The sequence below is a fragment of the Microtus oregoni genome, unplaced genomic scaffold, assembly GCF_018167655.1.
Source record: "Microtus oregoni isolate MIOR12 unplaced genomic scaffold, Mior012 000060F_ref0000265, whole genome shotgun sequence".
Taxonomy (NCBI): domain Eukaryota; kingdom Metazoa; phylum Chordata; class Mammalia; order Rodentia; family Cricetidae; genus Microtus; species Microtus oregoni.
In genome coordinates, this window is record NW_024543870.1 from 5031949 (window position 1) to 5048536 (window position 16588).

A 16588-nucleotide genomic window follows, 5' to 3' on the forward strand; every position below is an offset into this window, starting at 1 on the left:
AACTTAAACATTAAAGTTATTACCTTCACCTAGAGATAACATGTGATTCTTGCTTTTCTGGGTCTGGGTCACCTAATTTAATATACTATTACTGCAAATTTCATAATTTCATTTTTTTCAGTCACTGACTCTCAGCTCTCATCCCTGTCTTCCACATCCAAGCACTGTTAAATACTCTCTGCTCTTGAGCTGCCATCCCTTCTATGGAGCCACCCGTCCGCACTTTGTAACATATGGCTTTTCATATATTACCTTGCAGTTCCTACATTTTGGATATTAATAATATCCCCTTACATAAAATGGGGTAGCAACAGTCTGGTATAACCTGTTTAGGCATCTTATACGTGTGAATAATTCCTACCATATAAGATTGGTTTAAGTATTGAATACTCAGTGCCGGATCTCTAGGATGATTGGTACACATCGCATGAATATAGGAAGCAGTCATTCCTACCTCTTAGGCTTTTTAAAAGAGAAGGAACCTTTTTATTAGTGATTTTTATTGAGCTCTACATTTTTCTCTGCTCCTCTCCCTGACTCTCCCCTCCCCTTCAACCCTCCCCCAAGGTCCCCACGCTCCCAATTTACTCAGGAGATCTTGTCTTTTTCTACTTCCCATGTAGATTAGATCTATGTAAGTCTCACTTAGTGTCCTCATTGTTGTCTAAGTTCTCTGGGATTGTGGTTTGTAGGCTGGTTTTCTTTGCTTTATAATTAAAAACCACCTATGAGTGAGAACATGTGATAATAGTCTTTTTGTGTCTGGGTTACCTCACTCAAAATAATGTTTTCTAGCTCCATCCATTTTCCTGCAAAATTCAAAATGTCATTTTTTTTTTTTTTTTACTGAACGCTTTGCATTCATAACCCTCTGTGCAGCAACCCTGAGTCACGTACACACAGGTTATCTCACAATACACAAAGGACTACAATCTGGTAGAAATTCTAGCAGCTATGGAAAGACATTATTTCAAGGATTAGGTAGGGTCTGTTTTGTTTTAATTATTTGCTTGCTTGCTTTGCTGTAGTTGAACCAAACCTCCACTATTGGAAGGAATGGCTCCTGCTGACGAATGACTGCAGAGGATGGGAGAGTTGAAAATGGTCCATCCCTCCATCCTTTGCCAAGGACATCCTTCTGTAGACCAGCTGTAAGTCTCAGGTGATGCAGAAAGCACCTTTTCTTCCAAGAAAAAGAAACCCAGCTTAGCTCCTGACTTCCTAATCATTTTCTCAGGTACACAGCTTGGGGCCTGGATCTGAGGACCAACTCACTTCTGAAGCCTCCAGGTGATACTATTGCCAGCCAGGTTGAGAGACTTCACCAAATACTTCAGTTTTTACCCTATTTTTATGTGCGATACCCAGAAGGCTGATCTCTTCTTTCCCAAGCCCAAAATATTAAATGAAAAGAAAAAATAGATGGAACACGCCAGTTATTAGACACCATATTTTTCAGCAATATTTGTACTACTCCCTATTGTTCAGAATTTAGACCATTATATATGGTATGAATGAAAACCAGTCAGATGGGAAATATTTATAAACGAATTAAGCGATACAAAACACTCCGAGGACATCCTTAGTAGGTATTAAATACTCATCACTCATGTAGCAGAATCGTTAATGACCTGTTAACCATCATTAAGCATAATATATTTAAGAAATTCTTCCAGTTATTTTTAGTGTCTGAATTACATTTAGTCTCTAATGTCATCATCATTACATAATAGAACCATGAGAAATCCACTGAGCAGTATCTGAGCCATGAACGATCAACAGACAACAAATTAATTACATGTAAAAGCATTAATGAAAAGTGTAGCGATGCTTCCAGAAGCTGGAACCAGACAACACACCACTCCATTGCTGTCTGCTGCTGCGGGCTTTTCAAACTAGAGCAATGCAGTTTTCTCCTCACTATTTCAAACTCTCGTTGTATTTGCTTTACAATTTATAATTTAAATTGTGTGTCTAGGAGATACCTGAGCAGGTCTAGGAGTCTGTGCAGGTGAGTGCGGGTGCCCACAGAGGCACCATATCCCTTGGATCTAGAGCAAGCGGCATAGATGTTGAGTGCTAGAAACCTAACCTAGCCTCTGAAGGAGCAGCGCTGCTTAACCACCGAGCCATCTCTCCAGTTCTAAAGAAATTACCGTTTAAAGCAAAAATCGGTTTCCAAACACATGCACAAACACATTCACACACACACAGTCTCGAAATATTACATTAGAAAAATAGTTTTATTCCTCCTATGACCTCATTTGACAACACTGCTTAAATGATAATAAAAATTGACCATTGGAGATAATCTACCATTTTTTAAACTAATGTCCCCGGCAGAGCTATCCAGTCACTATTGTCCTCTTCGGAACTTCCATGCCCTGACCCATTCTCTTCCCCTCGAGCTAGAAAACAAGGTGAAGACCTCACCAGAGGTAGACTCCTCTATTCTCCAAACCTACCAATGGGCACGGGGTAGCCACTAATCATTTGCATGGGTAGGTTAGAACTCCCGTATCCCACTGGACTTTGATAGAATATTTCATCTGTAATCTTACCATGATTACTGGCTAAATGATAATATTTTGTGTATATTGGAGGAAATTAAGCATATTATTAAATTACTTTCACTTGTTTCTTTTTACTTTGCTTTTTGATTAGGTTTGGTAATTTATGCTCTCGAGGACTCGGTTCATTTCCTCTGAGCTGCTGGATTCATGTACATACAGATGTTCTTGGCGCTTTCTCATTATACATTTAATGACTATGAGATTTACAGTAAGACCTACTTTTCATGTCTAATATTGGTAATTTTTGTCTTCTCTCTTTTTCCTTCTTAGTCTGGCTAGAGAGGTTCATCAATTTAATTGACCTTTCCAGAGAGCTGGCTTTTGGCTTATCGATTTTTCTATTGTTTCTGTTTTCAATTGCATCGATCACTGTTCTTTGTAGTTCCTTCCATTCTGCTTGCTTTGGTTTTAATTTGCTTTTATTTCTCTAGTCTCTTAAGCTGAGATCAATTTAGGATATTTATTCTTTACTAGATAAGCATTTAACATACTAAAATTTACACATGCCCCCTCAACATGTTGAATTACAAATGAAGCTTGCCCTTGCAGTTCCCATTATATATTCCCATTTATCTCTGCTCTAGGAAGTGTGCCGCTCTAGCAAAGCATTTTCTCTTCAACACATTAATAAAAGTTTAATGGCTGATGGGACCACTGGACCAAAAACACTCAGGCACTCAGAGAGCAGTGAGCAATAGCCTTGGGTCGTTTGCATTCCTCAGTTCCAATTACGGAAAACTCAGGGTGTGTTTGAGTTGACTCGAGGGAAAACATACATTCTATGAAATTGAATTTGAGGTATCCGATTCTTCTGTTCCCTGTCTAAGGACAGGGCATTCGACTTTCTTCTGAGACAGTTCAATTCCCATCCATATGATATGAGTCACCGAGTCACCTTCTTTGATGTCTACCTTTCCTAGCTCAGCTTAGTGGCAGAGGTGGATAGTGGGGGCTGAAAAGCCAGGGTTCTGCTTTCCCCATTGGGCCATGCTCTCCCAACCACTGTCTCCCCCCAGGAGGTGGAGAGGTCAGAGGGAGGGGAGGAGGAAAACGTGATAAAACAACTACTTTTTTATTTGTTTGGTTCGTTTGTTTTTGGTTTGGGGGTTTTGTTTGTTTGTTTGTTTATGTTTGTCTTTTCAAGACAGGGTTTCTCTGTGTAAAAATAGTCCTGGCTGTCCTGGAACTCACTCTGTAGACCAGGCTGACCTTAAACTCACTGAGATCCACCTGCCTTGCCTCCCAAGTGCTGGGATTAGTGTGCACCACCAACACCTGGCCACTTACTTGATTTTTAACTGTTTCCAAGTTCCAGCAAGTAAGAAAGAACACCCTCCATATTGTTTCCACTAACATGTTTTTTAATTTCCTGATGAATGAACTTTTGCCAGGAATTCTGAGGAGTGAGCAGGTAGGCCGCTTTGGGAAAGAGATTAGAATTTCACACACCACCATGCTACAGTACAGAGACTGGGAGGTAGGGGTCACAGTTCACCTTAGTCTCCTAATGACTGACAAGACAGATTTCTTATATAATGAGAAAGCAAGTCCCTTTAAGAAACCTTGAGCTTTGTACGTTTAGACATTATTACATAATTGCACTACATAAAGGCAAAGACGCATCTGGGCTAACACAAACTAGGCATGCACTGTAAGGGACTTAAAATAGAGAAAAGAATTTCTTCATTTTCAGTTAAGTAGAATGCATAGCGATGTCTTCTAACCAGAAGGACCTGTCAGCTTCTAGCTAGAGTTTGACAGGCACATTGCTAACTGTCATCTACGCTGCAAATACTTTTTTTGCCCACTCCATGGTTTGCCCTTAAATTTGCATCTCGATCACTCATATTTACTTCTTAGGCAGTATCAACCACCTTCTCCATCACAGTTATGTGATTTATCAGACAGCATTAATCCTTCTTCCTCATACAGTATCTTGTACATATCTCTGTATGTGAAGTTATGATATAACTCTCCTTCTCCTGATCCAGAAGCTGTAGTGGGATGTACATCAAACAGCTGAGAATCATCACAGATATTGTCTTTGGATGCCTGTTCACTCATCCAATTTTTAAGAAATGAGTGACACACCTCAGAAGTGCCATTTACCCCATTACTTATGCCAGCTTCCCTTTTAGAGAGATCCAGTTCTATTTCTCAACACCTTCCCCATAAAAGTTCTCATTTTTCTCTGTTGTAATTATTCACGCATGAGTGCTCCCTTCATTGTCCTTAGAGGATGTGACAGTTGCTGGTGGCCTCTGCCCTCATTCTCTGTGGCTCTACCACAAGTCACCCCATCTTCAGGTTGCCTGAAGCAGTCATTTCTTTTGCCCAGCGAGGGAAGGAGGTGAGGAAGGCATTCTGGACTCCACACGGGCAAGATGGGGTCTCTACTGAGGCTGGAGGGTCTCCTCCCAAAGTAGTTCCCTCACAGACTGGCAAGCTGCTTACCCGTCAGCTGGGATATCAGCAGACCTGATGCCCAGGAACCCAGGGCATCTCCATTTGGGGCCTCTACTGCTGCTGGGATTTCTCACCTGTGGCAAATGTCACAGTTCTAAGTCATGGAGCCAAGGCCAAGAGTAGCCAGTCTCTTGAAGCTGGGACCCACACAACAATCCAGCTTCATTCTGTTTGCCAAAGCAGGGAGGAAGTCTGGGTCCTCTGGAGAGGAGGGACATAGACCTTCATTCTTCATCAGAGGAGGGCCAAAGACTCGAAAGCACCTGTAATCTCCCAGAATCATGCTGTGCTCTAGATCTTTCCAGATTCTCAGAAGGGATGCCAGTATCCGCTACACCCTGTCACAGTCTGTCCCCTGCAGAAATGAGGATGCCTTTCTGTCTTACTGAGTCAGGGGCCGCTTGATTTCCCAGGATACGCAGGTGTAGAGATACACATGTCATGTGACTCGTGATCCCCACAGGAACTTCAGCTTTGCCCAAGGAGCCCAGCAGTTACTCCTGAACCAAGAGCTAAGAATCTTCCATCTCTGTGCCCACATAATTGTCTCCATCTGTTGTGGAAAATCATTTTAAGATGTGCTACATTTGTTTGTGCTGTGGAATGTTTGTTTAGTTGATGCAAAGGTCTGTTGCACTATTTTTTTTGTAGCATCTGTTTAACTCTGTGAAGCTGTGTTACTTTGCCTGTCTAAAATACCTGATTGGTCTAATAAAGAGCTGAATGGCCAAGAGCAAGGTAGGAGGAAGGATGAGTGAGGCTGGCAGAGAGTAAACAGCAGAAGAAATCTGGGGAGAGACAGGGGAGTGAGAAGAGAACTCCAGGGGCCAGCCACCCAGCTACACAGCCAGCCACGGGAAGTAAAGAACGGTATATAGAATAGAGAAAGATAAAAGTCCAGAGGCAAAAGGCAGATGGGATCATTTAAGTTAAGAAAGGTTGACGAGAAACAAGCCAAGCTATGGCTTGACATTCATAAGTAAGAATAAGCCTCTATATGATTTATTTGGGAACTGGGAGGCAGCCCCCCCCCAAAGAGTATGCACCAAAGAGCCAAATGAGTGAGAGTAAAAAACAACCAACAACACCCATCTATGCTTTATGTGCCTTTAAAAATGAGCTTGCGTGAATATTTCATCAATAATGGACACTTTTTGTTGTTGTTGTTTTTCAAGACAGGATTTCTCTGTAGCTTTGAAGCCTGTCCTGGAACTAGCTCTTGTAGACCAGGCTGGCCTTGAACTCACAGAGACCCGCTTGCCTCTGCCTCCCGAGTGCTGGGATTAAAGGCGTGCGCCACCACCGCCTGGCTTAATAGACACTTTCAAAGTCTGTTTCATGGGAACAAATCGTGGACTTTCTGGAATCCACTAAATTAACGTTTCTGCTATGGCTTGATTGTGTTCCCTCAGATTCACCTATTAGCACAAACCTCCATGCAGTGGTATTAGGAACTGGGCCCTTTTAGAAAAGGCTAGGTCATAGGATCTCTGCTCTACACATGAATTAATACCAGTACCTGTAAGGGAGCTTGAAGGGGAGACAATTTATTGCTATCTGCCTTCTTTCCATCTCTCCATGAAGACACCATACTCTTGTCCCTCGCATGGGGCTGCCATAAGGCACAATATAGGAAACAGAACTCAGGCTCCCTTCAGCTGTGACACATAAGTGTCTGCTCTTTCTAAACTACTCTGTCCATGGTCACAAATGGGCAAAGATAACCTCTCACTTCCACTTATAAGAGGGCGATGGTGGCGCACGCCTTTAATCCCAGCACTCGGGAGGCAGAGGCAGGCGGATCTCTGTGAGTTCGAGACCAGTCTGGTCTACAAGAGCTAGTTCCAAGACAGGCTCCAAAGCCACAGAGAAACCCTGTCTCGAAAAAAAAAAAAAAAAAAAAAAGAGCATCTTTTTCCCAGATTATCCACGCACTTTCTAGCTCAAAAGAGCGCCATTCAAAACGAGCCTCCTACGTCACTCTGCCGCACACGCTGGTCACTGGAACAGACTATCTAGAAGAGGAAACAACCTGCCAACTAGAATACTGTCGATGACACATGAAAATTTAAATGTTCCATGGTTGCCAGAATTTTTGTTGGTGTATTTTAGTAGAGAAGTTTCTCAACAGCAAAGCTTAAAAGAAGTTCTCCATAATTTCTGCTCGGCCCCTACCTTATCTCAGCGGCCTCATTCAAAATGATCACTAAAAAAATTCATCAGATGATTTCCATGACTGGCACTCCAAGGCACAAATCCACTTACCCTCTCCCTGTAATGCTCCATATTGATCGGGAAGCTGACAGTAAGACTGGGGACAGATTAGGGTGTTTACTCTCATTAATGGTAAAGAGGAATCCAAAGTTCTGGAACCATAGAAACCAGACTGTTCCGGCTTTCTTCCCCCATTTCCAGAATCTGGTCCCCACCTTGGTGCCTGCCTGAAAGAAGAACTAGATTTGGGGACATGGCTGTCACGGAGAGAACTGTGGTCTGCATCTACCAGGTGGGGATATCTGGCTCGCTCAGCAGAAGCAGAGAGAGGAGAGAGCTTGCAGTCCACAGAGGGCACCACAAAGAACCCTTCATTCCCCAATGGTGGCCACTCCTCGCTCCCAGTCTCTCCAGTCAGGCCACACATTATCCTCACTTCTGCTAGAACATGAGGTAGAAAGATGGAGGGAAGTTTTCCTAACCTTAGAAGCTGCTTTTCAGGATTCCAGACTGGATAGGGGACCAGCCATGATCCAGGAACTTTGGCAGAAGACTAGGACTGGTGAACTCCTGGGAAGGCTGGTTCTAACACTAGCCAAGGAAGTAGAAACAGCAGCGACAGGGTACATGGATTAAATGAGAGGTAAAGTCAACCGAACCAAAAGCAAACACTCTTCTTACTTACATGTCTTTTTATCTGGGCTACTAGGAGACACCATCCACATTTAAGGTGGGCCTTCCTACATCCACATTGATTAAGGCAATCAAGGCAGTGCCCCACAAACACCCCCCACCCCCACACACCCACCTGATGGAGACAATCCTTGAGGTTTGGTTCGCTGCTCAGGTCGTTCTGCGTTGTGGCAAGCTGACATTGAAAACCATTGCGCCACCCAAACTTACTATTTCCTACCAGGGAAATATTTTAGTGCTTCCTCAAAAAACTAAGCGTGGAAATGCCAAAAAATCCAGTAACTGCGCTGCATCACGTGGACCAGAAAGATCTAGAGTTAGATGTCCACGCAGATACTTCCGTGCCAGTCTTGATAGCAGCACAATTTACAAAAGCCAGAGTGGAAACAATCCAAGCGCCCAGAGACAGGTGACTGAACAAAATGCTCTCCAAGCTGAGCATCTTTCATCCAAAAATCTGAAATCAAAAGTACTCCAAAACTTGGGGTTCGAGGAGGAGCTCAGTGAGCGAAGTGCCTGCTTGAAGATCTGAGTCCAAAGCTCCAGGACCCGTATGAAAGCCAAGCACAGTGACCCATGTTTGTACCTCCAGTGCCAGGAGGCAGACACAGGTGGGCCCCTAGACTCACTGGCCCATCATCCTTGGCAAATCTGAGCTCCCGGGCGAGTGAGAGACCCTGTTTGAAAACTAACACAGAGAGCACTGGCAGAAGACGCTTGATCTCAACCTCGGGCTTCCACGTGCACGCAGAATGTATGAGTATACACACACAGGTGCGCGCACATACACGCACGCACGCACACATGCATGCACTCACCCACACACGCGCATGTGCGTGCGCGCACACACACACATACACAGAGTACTAGTTTGCTTTCTGTCACTGTGATAAACACCATTAAGCAGCTTTGGGGAGGAAAGGTTTATTTGGCTTATTGGTCACCGTCTGCAATTGAAGGAAGCCATGGCAAGTAATCAAGGCACGAGCTGGAGGCATGAAGTAATTGAGAGACCACAGAGAAGCCTTGCTTAGCAACTGGCTCCTCTTACCAACTGGCTCTTCGTGGTTTGCTCATCCTGCTTTTCTTAGAGTCCAAGAACCACCTTCCCAGGAAAGGGCCCCGCCCACATGCTAGGCCCTTCCATGTCAGTCATTAATCAAGACAAAGGCCCACAGACGTGCCTACGTGTCATTGTGATTGAGGCGGTTTCCTGGTTGAACTTCTCTCTTTCCAGATGATTCTAGTTTGTGTCAAGTTGACAACAAAACCAAGCAGTACACACACTATTCCAGAATCTAAAACCTGTGCACACAACCATGTCACAATGGATGGAAAATTCCATACCTGAACTCAGGCCATAGGCTACTGTCAAAATGCAGGCATAATGAAAACAACAAACTTATCTTTATTCTCTATGTATAAGGTGTATCTGAAATAAATGGATTTTGTATATTTACTAGGGTTCAATGCTCAAGATATCTTATTGTACATATACAAATATTCCAAAATTCAAAAAATTGAAAAGCTGTAATATTTCTGGTCCAAGCATTTCAGATAAGGGATATGCAACCATTACAATTTGTGTTATCATACATTCATTCTTTGTTATCCATTATTCAAAAAGTGAGATTCTTGTACAAAATACAAACAAATACTATATAAGAAAACAAGCAGGGCATTAAAAAGTCAAATATATTATTCCATTTATATGTGGGGTCTAGAGCAGGCAAATATATAGAGAAAAGCAGACAACACTGTAAGTAGAGATAATAATGGGAGTTCTTAGGAACTATAGAGTTTCTGTTTGGTGTGATTAATTTTTTAAAAACATACACAGTTGATGGTTATATGATGTGAATGTAATCAGTGCTGCTGAATTGTACACAGATAAGTGGCTAAGACAGTAAACTTTATGGTACTTATATTTTGATACATAAAACATGATTTTAAATGCATTTTGAGCAAATACTGCAGCTTAATTGAAATCATTCACACTTTCCCTTGTTTATGACAAATTTTGATGTGAGAATTTTGACATTACTATTCATACGTTCTACACACAGCATGCCTGTCTCTAAGTCAGTCATCAGAAATAGGATAAACATTAGCCACACTGGGTCAGACATGGCATCTGAAGCAGGAAACCACTAGACTTCAGAGAGTCAAGTAAGAGGTAAAGTAGGTCCGTGAAGGCTAATGTCACATGCCAGTAACCAGGGGCGAATGCCCAAGGGTATCTTGGCACATAGCCAACTCCTTTGGTCGCTAGAGATGCAGTTAAAAGACAGACTCTGAGGACAGAAACACCATAAGCAGCATCTCAAAGATTCCTCCACGTCTTTATTTCTGTCTCCAACTACTCTGTGCCTACCTGGGGGCACACAGTCAAGGGCAGCCGCAGGCAGGTCTTGGCCTGGGTGAAGTCCTCCCTTCCTCCTTCCTGGGTCTCTTCTTTCTCATTGGAAAGAAGTTAGCACAGTGTGGGAACCCAGAAGCCTCTGGGACTTAAACCTATTTCCACATGATTGTTTTCACCATTGAAACTGGAATGATTTTTTCCCTCTGGATGCTCTAGTGGGATGGATAAGTACATAGCTGAAGGCGAAATCAAATCCCTAGGGGCACAGACATCGCCAGCATTAGGAACACTTAGGAAAACCATGTGTTCCCAGCATTTCCCCCTTATTCTTCATTTTGAGGGTTGGAGATTTGTTCAGGGGAAGGCACAAAATGGCTTTCGTATTAAATGTTCGTTCACATTAGTCTGATCTATTCATCATTAGCATAATAATCAGGCCACTTTCTCCCTTAAAGACAGCACGTACTTCTGGATGGCATTACATTTGTCTTCTCAGATTTTGTTTCTGCCAGTGAAGGTAACTGTTATTACCTTACTTCTCCAAACATATACCCTTATCCTAGCAAGGGCGAGTATCACAATCAACCAGAAAGTCGTCCACTTTTGACTCCAAGAACCCCCTTCCAGAATATTTTTCTCTCTAATTGGAACACACCACAGGGTTCTATACACTGAGAAAGGCCTAGAATGAACACTAGATATTAAATATGATTGGCTTCCTAAACTACCAACATCCTTTTCCTTTGAAAACCTCATATTACAATTAACTTGAGACCAACAATTTTCTGCCCCAGGTTAAGTTGTGACAACCCTGATAGGGAAGGAAGTGGCAAATTAGTTGGGATCCTGTTGAGAGATTCAATTACCATTATTTCTAAGTTGGCACATTTGAGACAGACTCCAAATTCCTTGATTACTCCCCACCCCCATCTCTTTTATACAAACATTAAATAAAAATTTTAAATCCCAGTACAGTTTGAAGGACAGACCTGATAATTAAACCCCTTGGGGGCCGAGCTGATTAGGTTAATAGCAGACAACAGAAGGTTAAGGAAGGCTATGAGATGGGGCTGGATAGATCCAGAGGCTGTGACTAGAAGCGTAGGTGAAGCCAGGGTGTGTTTTCACCCACGAGCCTGTGTTTTAGATCCATTTGCAGGGAGGTTGAAAATGACTCCCAGTTCCGTGGCACACAACGGTAAAATCCAGCGGACCTGAGTCTCTGATCTCCTCTCTCTTTACCATGCAGATAAAAAAGCCTGAAGTCCAGAAGACTTAAATAGCTTATGACAGCCTGAAGTCTGGCTTAAAAGAACCAGACATTTAGAATCCAGAGCCCTAAGTGTCTTGTAAGCAGATAGAGCCTGTTAAACGGAAGCCCCTTTTCCAGCAGAGCCCCAGGATAGACTCAGATACAGAAGTAAGAGCATGGAGCTGGGGAGGGCCACATTGTTCCACCTGAGAAACAGTGCCTTCTAGTGTTTTCTCAAAGATATGCGAGAAGAAAAGCCCACAGCCACAGAGGCCCCATCTGCTGAGAGCCACCGTCTGTGATTCATCAGAGAGCAGAAAATACCAGGCAGTGTGAGTTAGTGGGAACTGAGAAAGGAATGTGGTTTTAGGTCCAGATCAGCTCCCACAAAAGTTGACAGGTGCATAGAAAGGAGAGGGGGGACCCACAGACCACAAGAAAGCAAATCTCAGGAGTGGCCCGGGAACAGTATTTGGTTTCTGTGGTTCACAGAGCAATAGGTTCAAGAATGTGTTGAAGGGTTTCTTTGGCAACAGGAAGACTTTGAATTGTCTGCTGAGTTACATTAGACTGGGACATAAGGAAAAGCCAGGTCTTTGGGTTCCTGGTCCAGCGTTCTTTCCCATCACAATGGCGCTTTGTTTCGGGGATGTTGCTTTTCAATACACACAAGACTTCCTGATGGCCAGGGCTTGCTACCTTCAGTGACAACTCAGATCCCAGACACCAGAGCAAGGGGCTGTCACACAAGGGAGTGAGCATCAGCGTTTCAAGGCTGTCTTCTTCAGGACTGACTTGTCCCTCGCCCTCTCAGTCAGTTTTTTCCTAGTCTGTAAACTAGACGCAGGTTAGACCTGCCTCTGAATTAGACACCAAGTGTGTGCTGCGGCCCTAGAGACACGAAAAAGCCAGTCTAACGTCACAGAACATCCTGACCATCTCAGCACTCAGAGCCTTCACCAAGCCTCTTTGATCCTCACAAAGGCATCTATTCGCTTGCCTGTGAGGCTCACGATGCAGAGTGGCTGCATCATACTGCCCAGTTCAGAGGAGGCCAGCGTGGGATCCCACCGCTCTGCCTGTCGTTGCCATGGCAATGTTATGGATGTTTCTCTTTCAGTGTGGGTCCTCTAAGAGCTCCCCCAGATCATGAAGGAAACGCCGAGATCTGGAACCTCGTGGTACATGACGTCTGCCATCCAGAGAAGGGGCGCCATCTACTCTCTGTCTACTCTCTCTCTCTCTCTCATGGAGTTGGCTCCTTGTACATACGCTGCCTGAGTTTAGAGTGTTGTGGGGCTGCCCTCACCCCTGTGCCTGCTACCACCCAAGGCAGCCAGATGTTACACAGAATGAAAACCACAGGGTGAGCTTTTTGAACGAGGGGCTGCACGTTTTCATTTTGCACTGAACTTCACAAATTATTGCCCTGACTTGGCAATCTCAGATCAGTGTTAATTTTTATATTCTTCACTAACTACAATGTGTCGGGTCTGATTTTATTAACTATGTCATCTGGTTTCAAGAACTCCTAATACTAAGCATAAAATCAAGTGGGTTTTTTTTTTTTATGATTTCTCTAAATGATTCTTACCAGAAAGTTACATTAGTAACAGAAAGCTCTGATGTATACGGGGAACTTAATGCAATGAATACTAAGGTAGGAATTTGTTTTCATTGAGGCAGTTAATGTAGGGGATATCACTAAATTCTTCACAGTGAAAATACTGTCCCTCTCAATTTTCTATTACATCAGGACAAGTTAAAAAAAAATATAACTTGTTTTTTATTTTGTTGTAAATGTCTGCCTGCCTGTCTATGCGTGTGTTCTTGCGGAGGCCAGGGAACAACACAGGTGCCATCATCAGGAGCACCTCCCACCTCTTTTGAGACAGCATCTCCCAATGGCAAGTAGTTTACCAATTGGGCTGGGCTGGCTGATCAGCAAACTTTGGGGATCCTCCCATTTCCTGTGCTACCATGCCGGGAATTTTTCCATGAGCTCCAGGGATCCCACCCAGGCCCTCATGTTTGCAAAGCAACCACTGGACCAACTGAGCTGTTTTTTTCCAGCCCTTGTTGCCTCTTCCCTGTGCCTATGCCGATCCTTAGCAACAGCAGCGTCCTTGCCATTATCTATCAGCATTGGATTAAAACCATCGAAGCCGGTCACAGCAGTGGGATCCGGAGCAAGGTGAGGCTTGGCATCACCTTCCTGTGTAGGTTTGGTTACCTTTGCTTCACACCCGAGACTCTTACCTTAAGCTTAGCCAGGAGAAGCTCATGGTCACGAAGCAGTTTCTTGGTTTCATCTTGACTGCTCCCTATTTCTAGAAGATTGGGCTGTGACTCAGTCAGCTGGAGTTGTACCCATTCACCACACTAAAATAAAATTAAAAAAGTGAAATGGATGTTTATCCTTTCTTGCCCTTCTCCTTTTTCCATTTTTTAAAATTTTAATTTCTAGTTACACCAAGCATATTTCCTCCTCCCACAGACATGGGCTAACACGTTGGACACAATAGCTCTAACACAAGCCCATGCTCTGTCTTCTTTCACTTTTAGAACAAATTCTCTCAGGGAGTGTGGGTCTGAATTCCTCAAGTTCTCGAGTGAGAAATGTGTGCCTTAGATGATGTCCTCTTCACCATCTCTCCGCCACTGAATACATTCACACAAAGCAACTCTCGACAGTTGACAATTAGTGACACTTCAGGCAGGCAAAGTGAGGTAGGACCTTCACCGGCCTCAGCATTTCTCCTCCGTCAACACGGTCTTTGCTCCCTGAAGAGGCTAAAGCTCATTTCATTTGGAGATGGCTGTAGGGTAAGGGAGCCGGAGAGAGGACCATGAATGGCCATTCTGAGAGACAGAAGCTGGGTAAAAAGACTTTCCCATACAATTTATAAAGTTTGTATTCTTTGTACCTCTGACTACCCTGCAGGTTATTCCCTAAATACCATGACTCCTTTACTCAAAGAGTGTCTTAAGCTTGAGGAAAAGTGATGTTGACTTAGAAAAAACATCATAGATTTGTTTCCTGTTCCTCCCTGCTGGAATCTGTGAGTTGCCCAAAGCATCATTAAATCGTGTGCAATCAATCAGTTTTCATTGGTACAGCTTTGATGCCCTGGCATTCCCACCCACACCTCTGTAGAGGAGAGGGCAGGGAGTCACACCTCTGCAGAGGAGAGGGTGGGGAGTCACACCTCTGCAGAGGAGAGGGAGGGGAGTCACTCTGTAAAAGAGAGGGTGGGGAGTCACACCTCTGCAGAGAGAAGTCACACCTCTGCAGAGAAGAGAGTGGGGAGTCCCTGAGGTCTTGCATTTTGTGCAGGAAGCTCCCAGCACTGGGAATTTGGCCTTAAGCAGAACCCTGCATTCCACTGCTCAACATCAAATTTTGTTTTCCTCCTACAAATTTTTCATACTACTATAAAATTTGCAGCAATTAAATTAAATGGGCCTTGTCGCCAGTTTTTCTCCCCTTTTTGGCCAGGTTAGCATCCATTAAACATGAATTCTTTAGGTGGCAAATTGTCTAAAGAGCAAACTTATATTTCAGAGGCTCTTGCATGATTTCAGTCAAAGGGGACAAAATGATAGAAGTCTTCCACACCCCAAAGATGTGTGGCTATCTTGCAAACAGCTAAACACAAAACATAGAGTTAAGCCCCAAGTGGCTGCATGTTCCTGATCTCAAGAGTCAGTTTGATATACAGCCTGTGGCAGGGTCTCCATCACCCTACAGTGGAGAAGTATTTAAGGCTGCCTGTACCAGTGGGAACAGTTCTGGGAGGCACTGGTAAGAGCCTCTTAGTGTTTCCATTTCTCTGTCCTGCCAAGGCAGTGCCCCCCTCTGACCTGTCCCCTCCATCACATCCACGCAAAAATAACACACTGCCCTGGCCCACCCGACTCTTCACCTGAAGTTCCAGAGCCTGTGTGACATGTGCCTTGCCTTTAAGGGCCAAACTGAAAGTACACCATAAAGTTTGTTTTAAGTCGTTGTAGATACTTAGTACGCTGAAAAGCAAACTGGCAACTTGTTGAAACTTGCCAGTCCTCTGACACTGGTTTACGTGATTGAAATCACTTATTATTTAGTATCTGTTCTGTGCTGTGTCCTGTGAACATGTGCATTATCTTTTAGGACTCTCAGCACACACAAAGAGCCCCCCCCCCCCCCCCCCCCCCCCGGCCACAGCCACACAGAGAAAAGAAAGCTGTGCACTTACCTTGACAAGGGCTATCACGATTTTGGAGTTCCCAGCTTGCACAGCTACAGAGCTGATGGTGGTGGTGGAAACACCCGCATGGGGACTTTCTTTGCAGGACATGGCACTTTAGAAGGAAGATTTAAACCCGGGGCACCGTTGATAGGGATGCGTGTCTGTTGGTCATGTTAGAAGGCATCCACACGGCTACCGGACTCATTCGGGGAATGCTCTCGGCTCACACTGATTGCCCAGCCAAAAGGAAAGAACAGGAAGTTAAAAATAGACAGCCCCATTGAGCTTATCGAGAGGGAGGGGGAGTAGGGGGGAGAGAGAGAGAGAGAGAGAGAGAGAGAGAGAGAGAGAGAGGAGCCAGCCACACCCCTAGTATGGTAACAGTAAGTGCCTGTTATTTTTGCCATTATCTGAAACTCGAGGGACAGCCTTGAGCTCTCTGCCTATCAGCTGATGTCCGATAGCTAATGGAAAAAAAAAATACATCCTGACAGCCCGAATTAGTTTAGCCATTGAAACTAAACAGTTGTTAACCGTGGACTTTGAAACCAGAAAGTTGGTGACCTGAATATCAATCTTTTCAAGTCTAATTCATATAAAGAAAACTTCCAAAAATGATCCTTTTTGTTGGGGGGGTTAAGTCACAAAGTTGATCAAAAATATTTTTAGATTAATCTGTTTTTCTAAAACTTAATGAACTTTGCCAAATGAAGTTCGTGGAATGGTCACATTTTCTAAGAACTTCTTAGGAGTATTTTAAAACATTTCACCCAGCACTTATTAATAAATACACATC

At 43.8% G+C, this 16588-nt stretch overlaps 1 protein-coding gene across 2 annotated transcripts in view; it reads right to left on the reverse strand.

Annotated features, from left to right (window-relative positions):
* Ccdc141 (coiled-coil domain containing 141) overlaps positions 1 to 16020 on the reverse strand; it is a 147812-nt gene extending 131792 nt beyond the window's left edge. For both annotated transcript variants that reach the window (XM_041639829.1, XM_041639830.1), the window contains exons 1-2: positions 15799 to 16020; positions 13820 to 13942 (exon numbers count right to left, since the gene is read on the reverse strand). In XM_041639829.1, the coding sequence (XP_041495763.1) occupies positions 13820 to 13942; positions 15799 to 15900 (225 nt within the window). In that variant the 5' untranslated portion in view covers positions 15901 to 16020. The remainder of the gene's footprint in view (positions 1 to 13819; positions 13943 to 15798) is intronic.
* Between the last annotated feature and the right edge of the window lie 568 nt (positions 16021 to 16588).